This window comes from Amblyomma americanum, chromosome 4 (genome assembly GCF_052857255.1).
Source record: "Amblyomma americanum isolate KBUSLIRL-KWMA chromosome 4, ASM5285725v1, whole genome shotgun sequence".
Classification (NCBI taxonomy): Eukaryota; Metazoa; Arthropoda; class Arachnida; order Ixodida; family Ixodidae; genus Amblyomma; species Amblyomma americanum.
The window spans coordinates 207,052,227-207,071,131 of NC_135500.1; the positions used below are offsets into that span (position 1 = coordinate 207,052,227).

Genomic DNA, 18,905 nt, shown 5'->3' on the forward strand with positions numbered 1-18,905 from the left:
GTCAAGATAATTGTAATGGAAACTGCGTGCTTGTGCACTCTAAATTAGCGGCCAAATACGTGCAGAAAAAGTAAATTGTGCGGTATGTTTAATCCAAAACGAGGTGGCACGCATTTGTGATTAACCTAAAATGTTATAGACAGAGTTTCAGGCATATGCGATACACATTCTCCACAGAGAGCTTTCGCCCATAACCTTACTAACAAATGTAAAAAAAATTGAATTTCTCTTGACAGTAATAAGGTTGGGAACGCTGGTGGCAGCAATACGAGAAGGGCTGGAATAATATGATTGGCTTCATTTCTGTGATAGCGGAGTTTCGCTAAATGTAGTTAACATTTAATTTGTAAACAAAAGCGCTGAAAATATGTGTGATCGCATAACTTTTACAAGTTTGCTCCATAATAAACCTCATCAGACATTTGGCCTTGAGCCTTGAAAAACCGGAATGCTGCTTGTGGTTGAGGGCAAGAAGCTCAAAAACAGTGGGCTGCTCGCCGAAGACTTGCGAGCCAGCGAGCTTACTGCTGCTCCTTAGTTTACAGACAAAGCTTAGAGCCGGAATAGCTGCGATTACTTGTAAGCGAATATAGACAGACGTGACGGTGCGGAAACAATCAAGGTTTCGTTATTGCCGCTTCTGCACTATTGTCATACTACCTTCCAAGTACTCTCGGCAGAAACTCGGCCCCTTTACTGTTTATTTTACTAAACTCGGCTGCAATGAAAAGCCAACTAGGACCAGTTGCAACTGGTTACAGCTCGACTAATTTAAAGAAGATATTCCCAGTTGCAGATGGAACCAATCACGACTGAGAATGCGTCCCTTTAACCAGCTTGGCTGGAACCAGTTAGATTCTATGGCAAATTTCCACCAGGGGCTGTGGCTTCTTATGTGAATCACGCGCAATATGATGTATAAGACGCTTCTCAAAAAGCGTTACTATTCCTTTTGGAGTTTCTGAGTGCAATACTAAATAAATGCGGAAAGAACGGCAGTTGGAATAGAACTAAAGTTCTACCCATGAGTCCAAAAGAAATTCTTCCACCTAAGCACCCACTCCTTCTCTGAGAAACCAACAAGACTGAAAAAATGGATGCGGATATAGCAAGGCTTCAAGAACTTCTTTCGAATTGAGTAGCTATTTCAACAAAAAGCTTGATGCGCCTTTTTTCCGTTCTATTAATGCTTGGTAGATAGGCTAACCGTCCGCAGCGTCACTGATGTAATAGAATAAAGGCAGTATATTGTCGAACAATGGACCAGCGATAGCGATATCGCCGAGGCGATGGCATGTGGGTATCGGTGTTGACAGCCGTGCCGTCCTAACCTCCGCATGTTTTTCGCGGTTGTCTTGAAAATATGTGATGAGTGAAACCTTTGCTCGGTAGCGGTGTCGGCAATTGTAGCATTCCGAGAACTGCTTGGAAAGACTGTCCGCACTGGCATAGATTGCACCTTTCCATCCCTATATGTTCTGCGTTTGCAACCGAGTTAGAGCTTTGCCTGGGTACGATGCTCTTCTGTGGCTTATAATATTTTCGCCCAAACAATTTCTCTTTCCTGCTAATTCGTAATATGCATTGAAAACTCGGAAAGATTTCCTTCTGCGTTTAGCCGCCATTTTAGACAACAAATCCCGCGAATCCCCTCGCGGATCCTACGTGTATGGTCCCATAGTGTCAAATAAGCTTATTGTTTACAAAAGCCCCGCACGTGTGCTTCCACAAATCAAGGGAGGCAGCAACTATGCATTCCAATAAAAATTCACTGGTTTAGAAGGGCCAATATTTGGCGACATATTCTTGCAGGCACTTTGTACCATGCGCTGACAAAAGTTAAGACAACACATTTGGCTCTATACTGATTTGGCCTCATCTTTTTCAGTTTAGAACACTGCTACTAAAATTTCTACTTTGCCAAATAAGCATAAGGACGGCGGGAAAAGGGGGCTTTTGCGTGCGGAGTTCGAGCCGCCTCCATGCCTCTTCCCGGCCATCGCTCGAAAATTCCGGCACTTGCAGCAAGCTAGTGCAGGCAACGATAGCAGACGGTGGTCTCGGCTTTAACCAACCCAACGTTTCAAATTAAATACAGGTATTCATATTAAAAAGTAAGCTCCTGTTCTCGAAACACTTGCGACATCCACGTTCTGCGCACGGTTACGTTCGAGTTAATGTAGCAGTAGACGCTCCCCATCAGCTTGTTTTTCTAGAGCAAAAAGTCGAGGACAAGAGAAAGGAGGGACAGAAAGCGAAGCTTTATTAAAAAAAAAAGAGACTTGATACAGAAAAGCGTCAGTGCCTAAAAATGTGAAGTGATTCCTATTCCCAGGTGTTCTTGATTCTTCCGTCCGAAAATTAATTCTTGTGGCCACAGTCTTCATAGGACCAGCCTAGTACAAGTGGGCAGCTCCACGCCCACTGATTTATGGGCGCCGAACAAGAGAACTTTCCAAAAGCGGCCGGACATTCCTCCCACCTCCAGTTTTTTCAGAAGTTGCAGCAAAACAAACAGCCAAACGTCCTCTTAGGCGACACCCGTCACCGAGCAGCCCTCTGCCGTGGCCGTTGATTTACAACACTCAGGACAAGCAAGCCAAGGTCCACAAGCACGGAGGAAGGCTAAACAAAGAAAATTGCGTCGCTGCCGTTATCCCCTTCTTCCCACTTACCCGCAGTAAATCAACTTACATCAGACAAGCGCAAGTTAATTCCCTGCCCTCCGACCTCTACAACCATCACACGCCCAAATGTCCAGGCTACCCCTGTTGTCAGGTATGTGGCCTCTACGCGTGACAGTAGGCATATATCTTGGTCGTCCCCACGCGCATCCTAGTCTCCAAAGCACTTCCACAGCCAAATTCTCCCGCAACACGTCCGCTGTCATTGGGAGAATGGGGCCGCACCGCTTGCTGGACTGTGTTTAGCGCTATAAGATTGCTAGGTGGCCCATGTCAGCCAAATAATGGGTGAGCATCACTTCCCCACCTAGACGTAAATTGCACGACTCTAACTAGGTGCGCCTAAGGACGTTTCTTTTCTCTCTATTTCCTTTCTTGGATGCTCTTCTTCACTCCAGCATTTTCACTTTTCTCTTACCTACGGAAGAGTTCAGGTAGCCGTCAACAGCCTGACATGGTGTCAGTGGGAGGAACCTGCTCTAGGAGCGACTGCTTCCTATTCCTGCGGCTCGACGAGCACCCAAGCAGTCAAACGCGCAGAACAGATGATCAAGCTACTTAACTCTGCTTAACTACATGCAGAATAACGATGTCAAGTAATAGACAAGGCATAAACACCCATGCAGTATTAATTGGTAACAGACTGGTCACAGGGCTGCATATTAAAGCAAGGACGGCTTTGGTCTAATACCCTTTTTTTACAGCGTGAATAATTTTTACGTGTAATTTTTTATGCTTCTCGAATTCTAATTATGTACGTTAGGCAGGATTCTTGGCAAAACAGTTCACTTCCTTCTGACGCGTGAATCAGGCGCTCTGAGGTCTTCCTATAAAGGAAATACCGTGATTGGACACAGATCTTTAATATTACACATTTTAAACTCTATTCTTGCCCTCATAATTTCGCGTTTCTAATAGCAAAAAAAGTTATATCTGGTCGCACATCTTTCATTCCTCCATTGCGCCACCTCATGAATCGTCTCAGTGGTATGGACAATTGCTGCCGCACAGGCAGCAAGAATTGCATGAATTCGAGAGCAGAAATGGTTTGGTTCGCAATCTAAAAGCATTTCAGCTTGGAGGCTTGAGCAGGTGCTCCTTCGACATAATGTTATCGTAGGCAAAACGCGCACGGCCCTCAATGAACGAGGAACTAAAAACAACAAACTTAAAACATACGAGCATTACCCGGCGCATTACCCGTTCATTTGAGGTGAAGTCCGCGCGCGCTGAGCACACCTCCTAAATGCTTTTTTGGCACATATAGTCAAGCACAGCGCCTCTAACGACTCAGTAGAAACCACAAGCTCCGGAAATGTTCACTGGCACACTAATCTCAGTTAAGATGCTGTCCCGGCGCTGAAATTGGTTGCCATCAAAGCACTGACACCACCTCCGGGAAGTCACTGCGTGCGCAGTTCTGAAGCTCTTTCTTGAGCAATCTGTTAATAGTATAATCAGGCACCAGCACCACACGTGTGCATGAAAGAAGACTGGAAGAGTTGTCGAACTCTGCACGCTGCTGTAATGTTCTCTTTCACGGCTTGCAGTTAAGTAGCGGGCTCTTTAGCTGCATTTCAACCTTGAACAAGGCTCAGCCGGTGCAGTAGTTCCTTCTCTAAATAATATCTTGACTCGTGTACTCAGTCAGTAGCGCATCACGTGTCGGCATCCAAGTGCGTCACACTTCTGAGGCCTCCACAGCGTTGCCGTTGATGGTGACCATAGGCAGCGCTGTGACGTCACCGCGCTGAAGGCTCGGCTGGCGCGGCAAGCGTCCCTTCCTCAGCGCGGGACTGGCCAGCGATCCCGAATCCGGCGCGTACGATGTGGTGGTGAGGCCTCCGGCGAGGCCCGCACGGTGGCGCACGGTCGAGTCGCGGCTGCTGCAGCGACGCCTACGGCGGTGGCGTGCGCACAGGAGGATGTCGCAGATTCCGCGGCGTATCTGAACGTTGAAGAGCCCGTAGAAGACGGGGTTCACCGCGCTGTTGAGCAGCGCCATTGTCTCGGCGAATACGATGGCGGCGCGCGGGACCTTGATGCAGTAGTGGCTGTGGATGCGCACGTTGTGTACCGTGAAGTACGGGATCCAGCAGAGCATGAAGCTGGCTATGATGCATATCTGCGAATAAAAGAGTGAGAGGAACGGAGAGGGTAATTTAGAGACATGCACGCTCAAGTTCGTTTCTTATGTAGCTATGCAATCCAGATTTGTCTGTGTCTGGCAAAATTTATGACCGACACTTTATGAGATGAAATGGCCGTTATGGCTTTATGGGCCTTTGCCCGAGGTGAGCTAGAGAAATATGATCAATCAAGTAATATCAATAGAACTGGGAGCTATACGGCTTAACCAAATTGTTGCTACAGTTGCATTGCTACACGAGCACATAGATAAAAGAACAAGTAAAAAGGTCACTTTAGCGATGTAAGAAAAAAATGTCAGCTAAAGTCTTATTATTTCTTCTTCAGTTGGAACAAAAACGTCGCGATGCTGTCTAGATTTTACATGCATTTCCAACCAGCCATACAATAATAATTTGTGGACCGAGTTGTATACGTATGACCCTGAACCTCGAGCTGCGTCATCTAAAAGATATGATCTATGAGTATAAAATGATTACATTTGATTTGAAGTAGCTGCATCATTGAAGCCATTTCGTAGTCGAAGCCTTGCGCTAACTTGTAAGGCTTCCCACTAAAGCGATATTTCATTTCGGTGCTGAGCGGTCCCGCCTATAGTCTGACTCTAGCCTTCTAGTGTCGCCATGCCAACAAAGGCACAGATGAGGCGCGACGCTTGACCGAGGCTTACAGTGAGCTTGAGTGTCTTCGCTCGGGCCCTAGGCAGCAGCGGGTGCCCCTGGGCGCAGCGACGGAGTGTCGGCGGTGACGCTTTGCCGTTGGACTTGCCGTTGGCGTGGCTGGTTTGGGAAGACGTGCTGGTGGTGACCAGGCAGCCAGCGACGTCCGACCCAGAAGCTTCCCAGACGGCGCGGAGAAGGCGCACGTAGCAGGCCGAAATGAGCAAGCCCGGTAATACCAGAATGTACAGTGTGAGCCACGAAAAGTACAGCTGCCTTTGCCAGTGCCGAGTATACCCCACACTTAGACACTCAAAGTGCGGACGACCGGTCGCAGTCACGCCAGTTTGGACCTGCGCAGGGTTTAGTGCAAGAAGAAGTAAAAAAAAAACACTCTTTGAGACACGCCCGCTCTACAGCCTTGACACTGGAGAGCATAGCGTGATGCGCGATCCGCTTCTGCGGGGCACTACTTCGTACGCGGTGATTGGTCGAGGCGCGGCAGGCGCGCACGCAGGTGACGGGAACGTGGCGCCGTGGCGCCATCGGCAACATGGTGTTCTGCGCACGCGCAGTGTTGCCTCGCGGAAGCGGATCACGGTAGCGGATCGCGCTATGCTGTTACTCTCTACTGTTGCAATTTCGTGCGTCCTCACGTAAGCTGAAAAGTCAAGCAAAAATTTTTCAGGAATACTCGTTTAACTTTGGCTAATTTAGCCTAAACGGACCGTTAAGTAGCCAGCATTTGGTTCTGACGTCGTTCCGAAGCTCACTGCAGTCGAAGCGAGCGTACCTGCACAAAGATGAATAGCTGCGGCACGGCAAGGAAGAAGGCCAGGGCCCAGGAAGCGGCCACCATCGCCCTAGCACGGCGTAGGCCTGAGCGCGACTCAAGCGGGCGACAGATGGCAGCGTACCGGTCGTAGCTCATCGAAGCCAGAATGAACGTGGTGGAGGCGAGCGTCACCATCTGTACATACACGACAGCCTTGCAAGCTGCGCCTCCGAGAACCCAGCCACCGGAGACCTGCGAAGCGCAGAAGTGTTCACGTAGTCAATACGCAGGATGCCTGACGGGAATGCCCTATGACAGCCATAGGGGAGAGAGCCGGAAACATGTAGAAGTGAAATAATACTCGCCGCGAGCGCAACACACGAAGCAACTGGTGCCTTAGCATTGGTTACCCAGAACGGTAAACACGTGGGCTTTTTAAAGTGTTTTTCAGCTGTGTTTTGATATATTCTCTTAGAGCTCGAAAACGCACTACAGTCGGACACATCTCAAGAACCCAGCGGCTCTTCCCCTTCAAAGGACGCCCTTGCGGCCAATGGCATCGGCCGATTCTCATTAACCTGCTAGCGTGACAATACAGGGAGTGGCAGATAAAAGGGGACAGTTCCTCCCTCCATGGTCTGGAATAGTGCCCCCCCCCCCCCCCTGCATTTCCGCGCCCTTTCCTGCATTTTCACGCCAGAAGAGTACTGACAATCGGCAGATGCGACTGGCTGGAAGTGGGACCTTTGATGGGGAAAAGCCGCTGAGCTCTTGAGTTGTATCCGACTGTAGTACTGAGCCATCTCCAAGCCTCATGTGCGAACCCGACGCTATATGGCGCCAAGTGGACCCTCAAACAATAATGACCCCAACCTACCCCTCCGCCCCGACCTGTCCGTTTCCTTTCTGAACGAAGGAAACGAATAAATCACACTAACACTAAAACAATGACACCGCCGCTTGTCGACATAAATGCGGGTATAAATTGGCTCCCTTCATGTCGCACTTCATGCGCTTTTTGTGCTCGGTGCTTCGGCAGGCAAAACTTGCTTGAAGACTTCGCAGTTTAAGAATCCTTCACATGGCATCTGCATTCGTTTGAGCATCCACAACATAATGCCACTATAATGTGAGATCTTCACAGGTGGATAGTAACAGGAATGGAAAGCACATTAGAATGAATATAATATGAATAGAATAGAATGAATAAAATTATATGTCTGTTATTCTTTCATGAGGGGCGTATACAAGACATATACTCAACACGTGCAGTGAGAATACCCCTTGTCGGCTCTTGTGAATGACCTTTTTAAAAGGGTAAAGCATGCAGTTATTTTGTCGGCAATTACTGTTATCGGGGCCTTCCCTGAGTGTCGAAGGAATGCTGAGAGAATGTGCGAGTTATAACACTAATGTAGTTCTTACGTTTGTTGAGCGCTCACCCATCTTTCCACTTGAGCTCATCTTTTTTTCATCGTTTAGAAGAACGGTACCGCGCCCCAATTGGCCGCGTTGTTACTTGCGGATGCAATGCGCCGCCTATTCAAAAAAGGTGACCTCTTAGGTATGAAGAAATAGGTTACAAGATTTTTTCCAGAAAATAAATACTAATATGTAACATCAGCAGTATTAGCGTGTTATGGAGCAAAATAGGAACTAAAATAGCACCATTTATTAAGTAATGGTCCTTTATCATCGTAATGATGCCAGCTGTATTCAACAGATTGTCACGAGGAAGTCAATATGGAATAATACTTCATTTCTTGGTAAAGATATTGACTCTCAAGTCGATAGGAAACGAACAACTAAGGTCCACAAAGCAAAGCTGTCATATCATTCTCTTTATTCTTGGCTCTTTTCTGAACTGCAACTGCAACCGAAAACTAAAACTTTGCTGAACTCTGTTTGCTCAAAGACCGCTGTACCGAAGGAATGCTTTAGAACAAACACTGCGACAGAGCGCATGGCGTATGAGATTGCTTTTGAAATCTCATACGAGGCGGTTGTCGAAGGCAGCACTGACGCCCGTGTTCCCAGCTTCTTTGTCCTTTCTTGCCGCCTCAGTTTCCCCGAAAGGCTGCTTGTTTTGAGACATAGTATTGTACTCGATGTGAAGGAAACGGCACATTTATGTTGCATTTCTGTTCCACTTCCCAGAGACACAGTGGAGTCAGCAGCGGCACTCTGGAGAGAAAAGCTTTGCGTGTTCTCGCATGCTTTGTAAACACCGGAGGGGAATTGAGGAAAATATACGCGTGGTTTTCGAGAACGCGGCAGGACGCCATTGTCCCCTAAGTAAACGCTGTCGATGGGCCTCGTCTTTATTGACTTTAGCTTGCTTGAAGAACTATGCAAACAAAAAGTTTAGAACACTTTTGAATTTACGGAATTTATAAAGAAAACAATAAGTGATTTCAGCGCCCAGCGAAGCATCCTCGCTAAGATAAGAGACAACATGGTGGAGAGCAAGATTGGAAGACAAACATGTGCACCACGCAGAGCGAGCGTAAATATTTTGCAGAAGGCGTACAGTTTTGTAGCCGAATTAGAGTAAATCTGTGAACTTACTGGAAACCACATAGCCTGTAGATGCCAAACGTTTTATTAGCTTAAAGGAACACTGAGGAGAAATTGAAGTTGGCTTGTATCCATAGAATACCAGCTCCTGATCACAAAAACGCCACTCTTCTTGAAAACAAAGCTCTTGTAATGTAGAAAATAGCAAGAACCAAAATACAGGTACCACCGCCACAGGCCAATCTCGCAAGTACAAGCGTGATGACTTCCTAGGACAAGAGGCGCCACCATGGAGGAATTTTCCTTACTTCATGGATGTCACGAATCTCTGAGGCTTGCAAAGAAAGGTAGCGCACCGCACCGCTACCCGTCAGAAATCACGGAGTCTCCGTTTACGTCACGTTTCACATCACTCCGTTCTGTGTCGTCATAACAGTTCTCCGTGTCGTCATAAGAGTTCTCGAGTTTGAATCAGAGCGGCGGGAAAAAATTTTTCAACTTCGAATCCAAATTTCTTTGAAATAAATGCATCTTTCGCTCCCGGACAAGCGTCAACAAAGCCATGAAATGCCGAACTATCAGATATTGCTAACGAAAAATTTTTGATAGGGTTCTCCTCAGTGTCCCTTTAATTCAGGCATGGTTTCAGTGAGCTTCAAATAAGCTGTATTCTAAGTTACAAGTGTATGCACAAAGTTTCCGAATTAGGTTCCAGTCGGCCTTTTCTCTTATTGTTTCTTTATGTTACATAAGCTGGACGCCTACAACGGGGACCATTGTGCATTACAATAAAGCTGTTTCTTGGCAGTAATGCTTTAAAATCAAAAGCACCAGTCACAGTCATTGACGTCAGAAGTGGCTCGTTAAGGCAGAACAAAGCAAGACGAGGCACACACAGGAAATAAATTAACACGGGCGCTAAATTTCCATCACATTCTTATTGCGAATGATTTAAAAACATTTGTAGGCTATCCGAGGTCCACATGTACTACACACGTGTGCAAGAACTCCCTACCCCTTTTTCCAATAAATCAATAGACGACGCCAGAATGACTGAAGCGCACCCGAATCCACCCACTCCTTTTAATTCTATAACGTCTCAACGGCGACATTGCGACTTTTTTTTTTAGCGATGACAGGGCTGTATAAGATCTGCCTTTGTCCTTAATGTTAACCAAGCCGCCGCGTTGGCTGAGTGGTTACGGCGCTCGGTTGCTGGCCTAAAAGACGCGGGTTCGATCCCGGCCGCGGCGGTCGAAATTCGATGGAGGCGAAATTCTAGAGGCCCATGTACTGTGCGATGTCAGTGCACGCTAAAGAACCCTAGGTGGTCAAAATTTCCGGAGCCCTTCACTACGGCGTCTCTCATAGTCTGAGTCGCTTTTGGACGTTAAAACCCCATAAACCATGAACTTAAATGTTAACCAATGCAAAGCATCAAAACCTAGCTCTGGTTTTCATTCAGGAGCGCTTTTGGCACTGTTTGCATCTTCTTTTAACAATATGTTAACACATGCAATGGGAGCATGTAAACAATGTTAAAGACGCACTTGAAGGACCGGCTCAGTCACCATGCACTGTCTTGCCTGTGGCTGCAGTGTGACATTTCTTAGTGCTTTCATCGTCTGAAAAACGTACGACAACCTATAGCGAGAGAACATAGAACCAAAATGAATCTCAAAATTCGGGCCTGATTGCGTTTGTATACGCCGAATGTGCTATCGGAAAAAAGAGCGTGGCGTTCTTGGCATGCGCCGTTGACAGCCGCGTGCCTCGGAAACTGTTTGCGAACAACTCGCAGTAACGATCAGCTGTAACTTCAGCGCCCGTATTCGAATCGTTTCTGCGTCCCTCGTGTCGTATTACGCTGCAGTCACCAGTTACGTTGCAACCACGGGCCTCGTTCGCTACCTTGATGTACAGTCTAGCGCGATGTGAAGGTTATCGCGCGAGCGTCGACCGGCTCAGCGTTCCAGGAGCCTAGCGGCCGGTTTTGGAACAACGAAAATCGGGATTTCTCATTCTGCCCTTTCTCGCTCGAAATGCGGTAAGGCGCCCGTGTGCTGTGCGATGTCAGTGCACGTTAAAGATCCCCAGGTGGTAGAAATTATTCCTGAGCCCTCCACTACGGCACCTCATTCTTCCTTTCTTCTTTCACTCCCTCCGTTATCCCTTCCCTTACGGCGCGGTTCAGGTGTCCAACGATATATGAGACAGATACTGCGCCATTTTCTTTCCACACACAAAAAACCAAAAAACCAATTCGCGCTCGCTGTTCCATGGTACAGCCATCACCTCCACAATGAAATCACCACCCTTTCTGTTTATTCTAAGCATTCCATTCTTTGCGATCTAGTGTGGACTTGGTTACCTCTTATCTTCGCGGAGGATAACAAAATTGATAGGAAAGATCTGGTAAAGCATACCATCACTGCCTGTTCGAAGATGCAACAAATAAAAATAAAAAGCTACTTGCCCAGAAGGAAGTGTCAAGGAACAACAAAGAGAGTGAGGGATGCTGGCCTGATGCCTCCCTTGCCACGGCAGAGGATTCTGGGCCATGGCGCTGTTCCTCTTCTCGGTCCTGTACCAGCGGCCTTACCCCGGAACTGCCTTGACCCTACTTTGAACTCATTCAGTCGCAGGGCGCTCACCTCGAACAGCATCTCCGACGACTGGGTAAAAAGGCCCACCGCCAGGTCTCCGATGGCCAGGTGCAGAATGAAGAGGTTGACTCGCGACGCACGTTTGGCAGCCCGGGGTCGGGCCAGCACCGCTACGATGGACGCGTTGCCCACCAGCGTGAAGAGCATGATAATCGAGAGGGCGGTGACACGTTGTACCTGAGGGGCGTCCCACACCACGGCGTCCGGGAAGACCACCGCGGCGGAGCCGTTCGTCCAGCTCGCCACCGTTCCTGGCAGAGGCACGCCGCCGAGGCCACGCTCGCTGCAGCTTCTGCCGCCGCTCATGCTGACCTTCAGTGGTGAGTGCAGAGAGTTAGGCTACAGCCCCCTCACGTCACTGCGGGCCCTCTCCGCCATGACGCAATGCGTGTCTGAAAGGAAAAACACGCAATAGTCATATATGAGGCAGGGAAAGGGACTTCGTGTGTTGTTACTGAGTTCATTATGAAAAATAAAAATGTTGGGCCCCAAATTTACCAAAATAAGACCGTGAAGGCTGTACAGGACGTGAGACATGGCCTGCGTGCGCAGGTGTTGTAAAGTGACCGCGGGTGAGAGTGCGCCCCGCATCTACACGGCATAAGATCGAAGCAAGCGTCGACGCGAAACAGGGAAGCAAAACTGTAGGTAACACTGTAACTAAGATTTTCAAGTATTGATTAATTTTATTGCGCGTTCCAACACCTGTCATGACACTGCGTAAAGACTTCAGTCTTAAATTTGTGCATTATACATGGCCTATGCCTCAGATCCTCAATTTAAACCCGAACTGGTTTAGTTCGAAACCGAATGACACTTTATGCTGCTCCTCTGCGACCGTAAAGACAATGGTGCGAGCCGAGCAACGCACTAATGATCATTGCGTGGACATTTTTCATTCGTAGTTTGTTTCGAGAGCACTGCAGTTTTGAATCATTTAAATAATGTAGGAGTAAGTAAAGCCGTAATATTTTATAAGTTCGGAAGTGTGACATACGAATATGTGCTTTCCTGCAGTAAAATGTGCTTGTGTAGACGGACACAAATCAAGAACGAACCGGTAAATGCCCCTCAGAGTAGACCTCCTCCAAGTGGCGTCGGCCGATTCTCATGACGTAGCGATAATTCCGGTTAGTCAGTGGTTAATTCCCCTGCACCTGCCTGACCCCTGCGATGCCACGCTAGCAACTTAAAGGGGATGAACCACAACGTCATGACCATCGGTCGACGTCATCGGCGGAGGCCTTTCTCACGGAGGAAGACTATAAGGAGTGGAAACTCCGCCGTCTGCGGCGACCAGAAAAGGTCACAAGCCCGCGGTGTCACTATCCTGCTGGCGGCGCCTGGTGGCCTGGAAAGAAACTACTGAAATACAACGTCACGGCGTGCCCGCTGAAGCAAACACCCGTTTCGTCTGCTTGTCGTCTGCTTTGAGCGCGCGCCGCCTGCCCGAGCGCTGCATTTTTTTCCCCTGCTGCTTCCACGAGGCCCCGCAAGGCGCCGCCACTGCATGCGCCTCCGTCGGCGCATACAATAATTGTGACCTTATCTGGTCGCCTGCGCTCGCTCGCGCAGACGGGAGTTTCACCTCCTGTATAGTCTTGCTCCGTGGCCTTTCTTGAGGGGCATTTGCCGCATCGTTCTTGGTTTTATCCGACTATTGGATATGTTGTGATGTAAATCTGAGGCTCTACGAGCTGCAGCATTATACACGCAACTTAGCTATAAAGCCATCAGTGTGTGTGATCGTAACATTCTTGTAAGCGGATGTTGAAATACTAAAAGGGTCAAAGATATGAGCGGGCTGGTTGGTCATTTAGGTAAAAAAGCTAATAAAGTGCGGAATGAGAGCAGTCTTTATAGATAAGACAAGAATTATTTAAGCCTGAACAGCTAGGATCCAGAAAGTTTAGATCGCTAAGAGTAAAGCAACCTACGCGATTACATACGTAATGACTAAGTCCGCATATATGGGCATTAACCCATTAACGCTATCACGCCATACGTTTAAGACGGAGGTTAAGTGTCCGCTCCAGTTCACTCTCTCTGCATGTTCTTGCGCTAATAAAGCGTTCTCAGTACTACATCCCTTCGCGGCCGTTAGAGCTAGGAAGCGGTAGTTCCTATTTCTTAAAGTGAATTATCTGTTCATCGTATTTCAGCAATACCATGCGTTGGTTTATAGACGGTTGTATGAAAAAAAAAAGGTGTTAGGTTTTATGTGCCGCCGTTGACGATTACGGTGCACAGTTGAAGCACTTTCCATAACTTTATATTCACAGTGACTATCACACAAAACGCTAGAGCCCGTTGAAAGGATATAGAATAGACAACAGAATGCCCAAGTTAGTTGTTGGCTGCAAAGCCTATACACGGACGGAAGAAAAGAACCAAGGAGAAGTTTTTTGGCATCGCAGCCAATTCCAAAATTGCTATACCGTACGAAAGGCGACCTTTAGGAATGCGAAGCATGGCCTTCAGTGCCAAATGGTGCAAGTCAAGGCGTCTTTTCAAGCAGTGTGAAGAGCTCAACAATACGGCCTGTGAAAAATAGCCTGATGCACTCAAATTCAACGACTGCATGCTGTCACCTTCTTCTCATAGCTTGCTCAAAAGTTTTGCAGACTTATGATGATGCCCTTTTGTGCACTCGGCATTCCATGCCTTGCCCATAGAGGTTGTGAAAGGATTGACAGAATTGATAGCGGTCGTACGCGTTAGGGTAAAAGCGGGAAAAAATAAAATCCACTGGAAGGACAGCCGTTCTTTTTTTGCCGTCTCCAAGAATAGAGAGCGCAAACTACTGCAACACAAGAGATGCAAATTCGGCAGTTGTGGTTTTTTCGTCTTTTGTTGGAGAAACATGAAAATTCTAGCCTTGACAAATGGATCTTCCCATATTATTGTTTTTTGTGTTACAAAACTATGTGTTAAATAATAGTGCATCTTCTCACATGCTAACAGCCAGAGAGGGGCGTAGAATCATTTTGTTGTTGAAATCAGTTCTTGGCTGCCCGTGCTTGTCTTGGCCATTGAAATGTGAGATTAAATTGTATACTGAGATTCATATCACTAGTTAAAAGTCGCGAAGATGACCACTCCTTAACAGTGAATAGCTACGAATTTTTTAATGTTACCGTTCTTAATTCTTTCTTCGTAACGTAGAAGTCTTAGCTGTCGTGTCTTCTGTTCATCATAGGCTACTATTGCCATGCGTGCTTATGTTGATTAGAATTGGAGGCTCAGGTACGGTAAGAGTTGTGAATGTCACTTCAAAGAAGCTTTGTAGAGGTTATATCACAAACAAGCAAACGTAACCAATACTCAATAGTCCCGATAAAAACAATACCCTTCTATCGTATCTCAAGCTTGCAGGCTTCCGAGTTTCCAAACTTTCGGAAACAAAGGACCCGGCTTGTCTAACCCCCGAGTAACGCGTGGCAGAAAAAAAATAAATTACTGCGAAGTCGACTCAGCCGTAACACCTTTCTTCGCTCCTTTGTATTCGTCTCCTGGAATGTTGCGTCCATCTTCTTTCTAGAGGATTTATTTCTCCTTGGGGAAGCTTCGCCCAGCTTTCACCGACAAAACTTGGGCACACTGCAAGGTTGGCAGTGCCTTGCCCGTCTGGGGCTCGGGCTTCCCAGCTCTTCTCATTCTGGCCGGATGTAAGAGCCTGTGGCTCCACTGGGCCTCGTTTATCTACCCTGGCACCGCTGGCCGGCCCACTATCTTTTTTTTGAGGGGTGGGGGTGTTACGTGCTCTTGGCCGTTTGTACAAGCGGCTCGGAAGCATTCTGATCAGGAGTACAAAATTACGGCCCCGACCTATAGGTCGAGCCGGCCGCACTTCGGGTCGGGGAAACTGCAGCAACGGATGATTTTAGTTGATAATTTTTTGCTAATTAGAGCGCCGGGAATTAGGACAGCTGGGCACACATTAGGGCAGAGCTAATTAGAAATCGATAGGAAATGCTTTTGCCCTATATTGGACCTAACCTTCCTTATAATGATAGTGATTAGATTTTTGAGTGCCTTTGATCTGCGCAACTGGATATGAGGTACGTCCTATAAAATAAAAGACAGCGCCGGGGTGGTTCGACTGCATGCCGATCTTTAACTTGCACCAAATTCGCACGATGCGGGTGTTTATGCGTCTGTCCTTGATCGGAATGCGGCCGCAGTGCTACCGGGATCGAGCCCTCAACCTAGGGCAGTGCAGCCGCCTGCCGTAGCCACATAGTCGGAACAGGCGGTGAAAAACCTCCATGGGCTTAAACTTTGGAAACGGTTCAGCCATCATTGGTGGTGTCAATCTTTCTGGTGGCATCAGCTACAGCGCCCGTCGCTACTCCGACATGCAGCCCCAGGTGCATGATTGAAAATTTTTATTTTGCGTGTACAAACATTTCAGCTTCCCTCCTTGATTGAGCGCTTGAGCATTTAGTGGTAAGTATATAGCAGTGCATATATATAGCTTTTGCCCTCACCGTTCGATCACGTTCCTACTTGTCACTCGCGGTAATACAGGACGTACTACGTCCGCCGCTATGGACGAGGGTGGCGCTTGTGAGCACCCTCAAGGTGGGTTCACACTGCACATAAATACCCCCGTAAGCAGATTTGACAGCGGTCGCCGTAGCTCAGTTGGTAGAGAACCGGACGCGGAATTCAGAGGTTGCGCCCTCATATCCCGCCGGAGGCATGTGGTTGCTTTTTATTTTCCTTTATAATCGATTAGCTTTAAAATATTTACCCAAAAATCTTCCATTGATGAACACCAAAAACTGAAAAACAAAAAAATCCCCTATGCTCCTTGGTTCCGGCAACTTATCGCTTCCGTCATGTATATATATTACGATAATTGACTGAGAAATGAAAATCATAACAGCGTTCAGTTCTCTAGTGCTTTTGTATATACAGGGCGTCCCCTGTAACATTAGCAAACGTTTAAACATATGTCGAGGCACTTTAAGACAACGCGACCAAATGCATGTTTCTGGCTGTCGTCTGGAGCAAGCGGCACTATTTTTGGAATTCTTCTTAACTACATAATTAGTTGATATTAACTAACCAACTTCGCAAGCAAAAAACTTTGACAAAAATTTATATTAGAAAGTTATAGAACGGTCCGCAAAACGAGCGACCTAGCAGTTTCTAACTTTCCATCTATTACGCAACAGTTTTTCCCTTACTTCTTGTGGCTGCGAAATACAAAAAAAAATACCACTTGACATGCCAGCTTGCATGCTGCGATTGCGGCGCTGTTAGAAATTGCGCTTAAAAGGTCAGAGAGAAGCAACGAAGGCACTCGTTGAGCGATTTATACCAGCGCACGCGATAAGCTCTGCGCCTGCTTATCGCTATCATGAAACGCTGCCATTGAAGCATATATATCACTGGCGTAAATCGCCCTGTTTTGGTTTAAGGGGCAGCACACTCGACTAAACGCTTTGTTCGTTTCTATGCGGAACGTGTGGGAGCATTGTAATCGCGGCTACGCAAGCGTGCATTTTATGTATTTTTTGTATTTAACAGGCATCTGCAGTAAGCCGAAAATCTTATATGTAATGGATCGAAAGCCAGAAACTGTTAAGCCAGACGCTTTGCGGACCATCCTGCAACTTTCCAGTTCGAATTTTTTGCCCAACTTTGTCGCTTACGAAGTTGGCTAATTAACCTCTACAAATTATGTAGTTATTCAGAACACAAATAGTGTGAGTTGCTTCGCACAATAGTCTGCCACGTGCATTTGATCGCGTAGCCGCTGCTGTGTTTCAGTGGTTACGGTGCCCTTCTACTGACCCAAAAGACGCGGGTTCGATCCCGGCCGCGGCGGTCGCATTTCGATGGAGGCGATATGCTAGAGGCCCGTGTACGGTGTGAAGTCAGTGCAAGTTAAAGAACCCCAGGTGGTCAAAATTTTCCGAAGCCCTCCACTACGGCATCCCTCGTAGGCTGAGTTGCTTTGGGAGGTTAAACCCCACAAACCATATTAAACCAAACCACTTAATCGTGTCATCTTAGACTGCCTCGGCATGTTTTTAATCACTGGTTAAATTTAGCTGGGACACCCTGTATATATGAACTTCGGGCTGCGCAGTGTTGTAAGTTGTCATCTACTCTTTACGCCCAAAATGTTATCCGCGTCAACAACAGAAAACTCTCAGTAACGGCGCTGTGTGGTGATGGGTTACATTTTTGCGTCGACGATGTACGCTTCCTAATTTTGCGCCTGCATGGAAAATGGCAGTGGTAAAACTGTCACTGTCACTTTGCATCGATGGAGAGCGAGAGAGTTTGTTTGCTTTCTTCTTTTTTTCTACGCACCGGCCCTTTTCTTTTTTTTTGATTTTCAAGCCTTCCGCAAAGAATATCCAGCGACCGCGCTGCAGCATCAGCAGCTACCTGGAACAAGACACATGCTCACTGCCAATTATAGCTTGCTTCAGGATACTGAGTTTGATTAGGTACTGTGAGAGAGAGAGAAACAACTTTATTGCCATAGATTGGCGGGATTTAGGGCAGGTGGGCTTGGTGTGGCCCCCAGGTGGGGGCGACTTCCTGGGCCCACGAAATGAGTGCCAGTTGGATGCTCTTGTCTGGCCTTTTGAGGAGTTCGTTCCATCCATCTTCGGAGGGAGCTGGCAGTAAGGTTCGAGGGGGCGGATTTCCCGCGCAACCCCAGAGGATGTGAGCCTGGGTGGCGATTTCTCCCTGGTAACAATTTTGGCAGACGGGGTCGTATTCCCCGTCTGTGATGAGTGAAAGTCTAGAATGGCTAAGGATAGAGTGTGTCTGCAACCTGCGGAGCAAGGTGGCTTGCGCTCGGTTCAAGTCGGGGTGTGGAGGCGGGAACTGGCGTCTCATCTCTCTGTAGAGGTTGGTAATTTCGGCAAAGGTCTGGGGAGCCTCGGCAAGAGCGTCTGGGTCCGTGGGTACTGTGCTTGGCCGTTACTTATCGTCGCTGTCATTTTAACAGGGCTGTTTTCTTTGTGCGGTTGTGCGCTGCTACCTTTGTGTAGCGTGAAAAATGCAATTTGTGTCGAGGAGGCAGAGGGGATAAAACGGTTTGCGAAGAAGGAGAGGGTGAAAGAAAGAACCTCGAAAAAAATGCGCCGACAGCTTGACCACTTCGTTGCTATTTGCTATAGGGCTTTGGAACTTGTTCTGTCAGCAACAAATCAAACCTGAACAAGACAAATGAAACACGACTAGCAAAATGGCAAAATGAGAAGATGTTAGCCGGGGGACGCTCATCATTCAGGCAGCTAAGGCTATCGATCAGAAGTGTTAATCAACCTCGTTTGTATTTCTTCTCCAGGAGCGAATATATTTGTGTTTTTGTGTTGGCATATAAACTCTGTTCGCGTTTCATTTGTTGCTGATACGGTCCCATACCAATGCTCATAGCTAGGCAATCCTGCCTCTGGTAATTAAGCACTATTCTTACGTG

The 18,905-nt window shown here is 47.4% G+C and overlaps 1 protein-coding gene across 1 annotated transcript in view; it reads right to left on the reverse strand.

Annotated features, from left to right (window-relative positions):
* Positions 1-2,240: 2,240 nt before the first annotated feature.
* The window catches only part of LOC144127531 (gonadotropin-releasing hormone II receptor-like), a 52,329-nt gene continuing 35,664 nt past the window's right edge, over positions 2,241-18,905 (reverse strand). Inside the window, exons 2-5 of the mRNA XM_077660523.1 lie at positions 11,438-11,841; positions 6,285-6,518; positions 5,503-5,844; positions 2,241-4,809 (exon numbers count right to left, since the gene is read on the reverse strand). Of these exons, the coding sequence (XP_077516649.1) occupies positions 4,366-4,809; positions 5,503-5,844; positions 6,285-6,518; positions 11,438-11,755 (1,338 nt within the window). The 5' untranslated portion in view covers positions 11,756-11,841 and the 3' untranslated portion in view covers positions 2,241-4,365. The remainder of the gene's footprint in view (positions 4,810-5,502; positions 5,845-6,284; positions 6,519-11,437; positions 11,842-18,905) is intronic.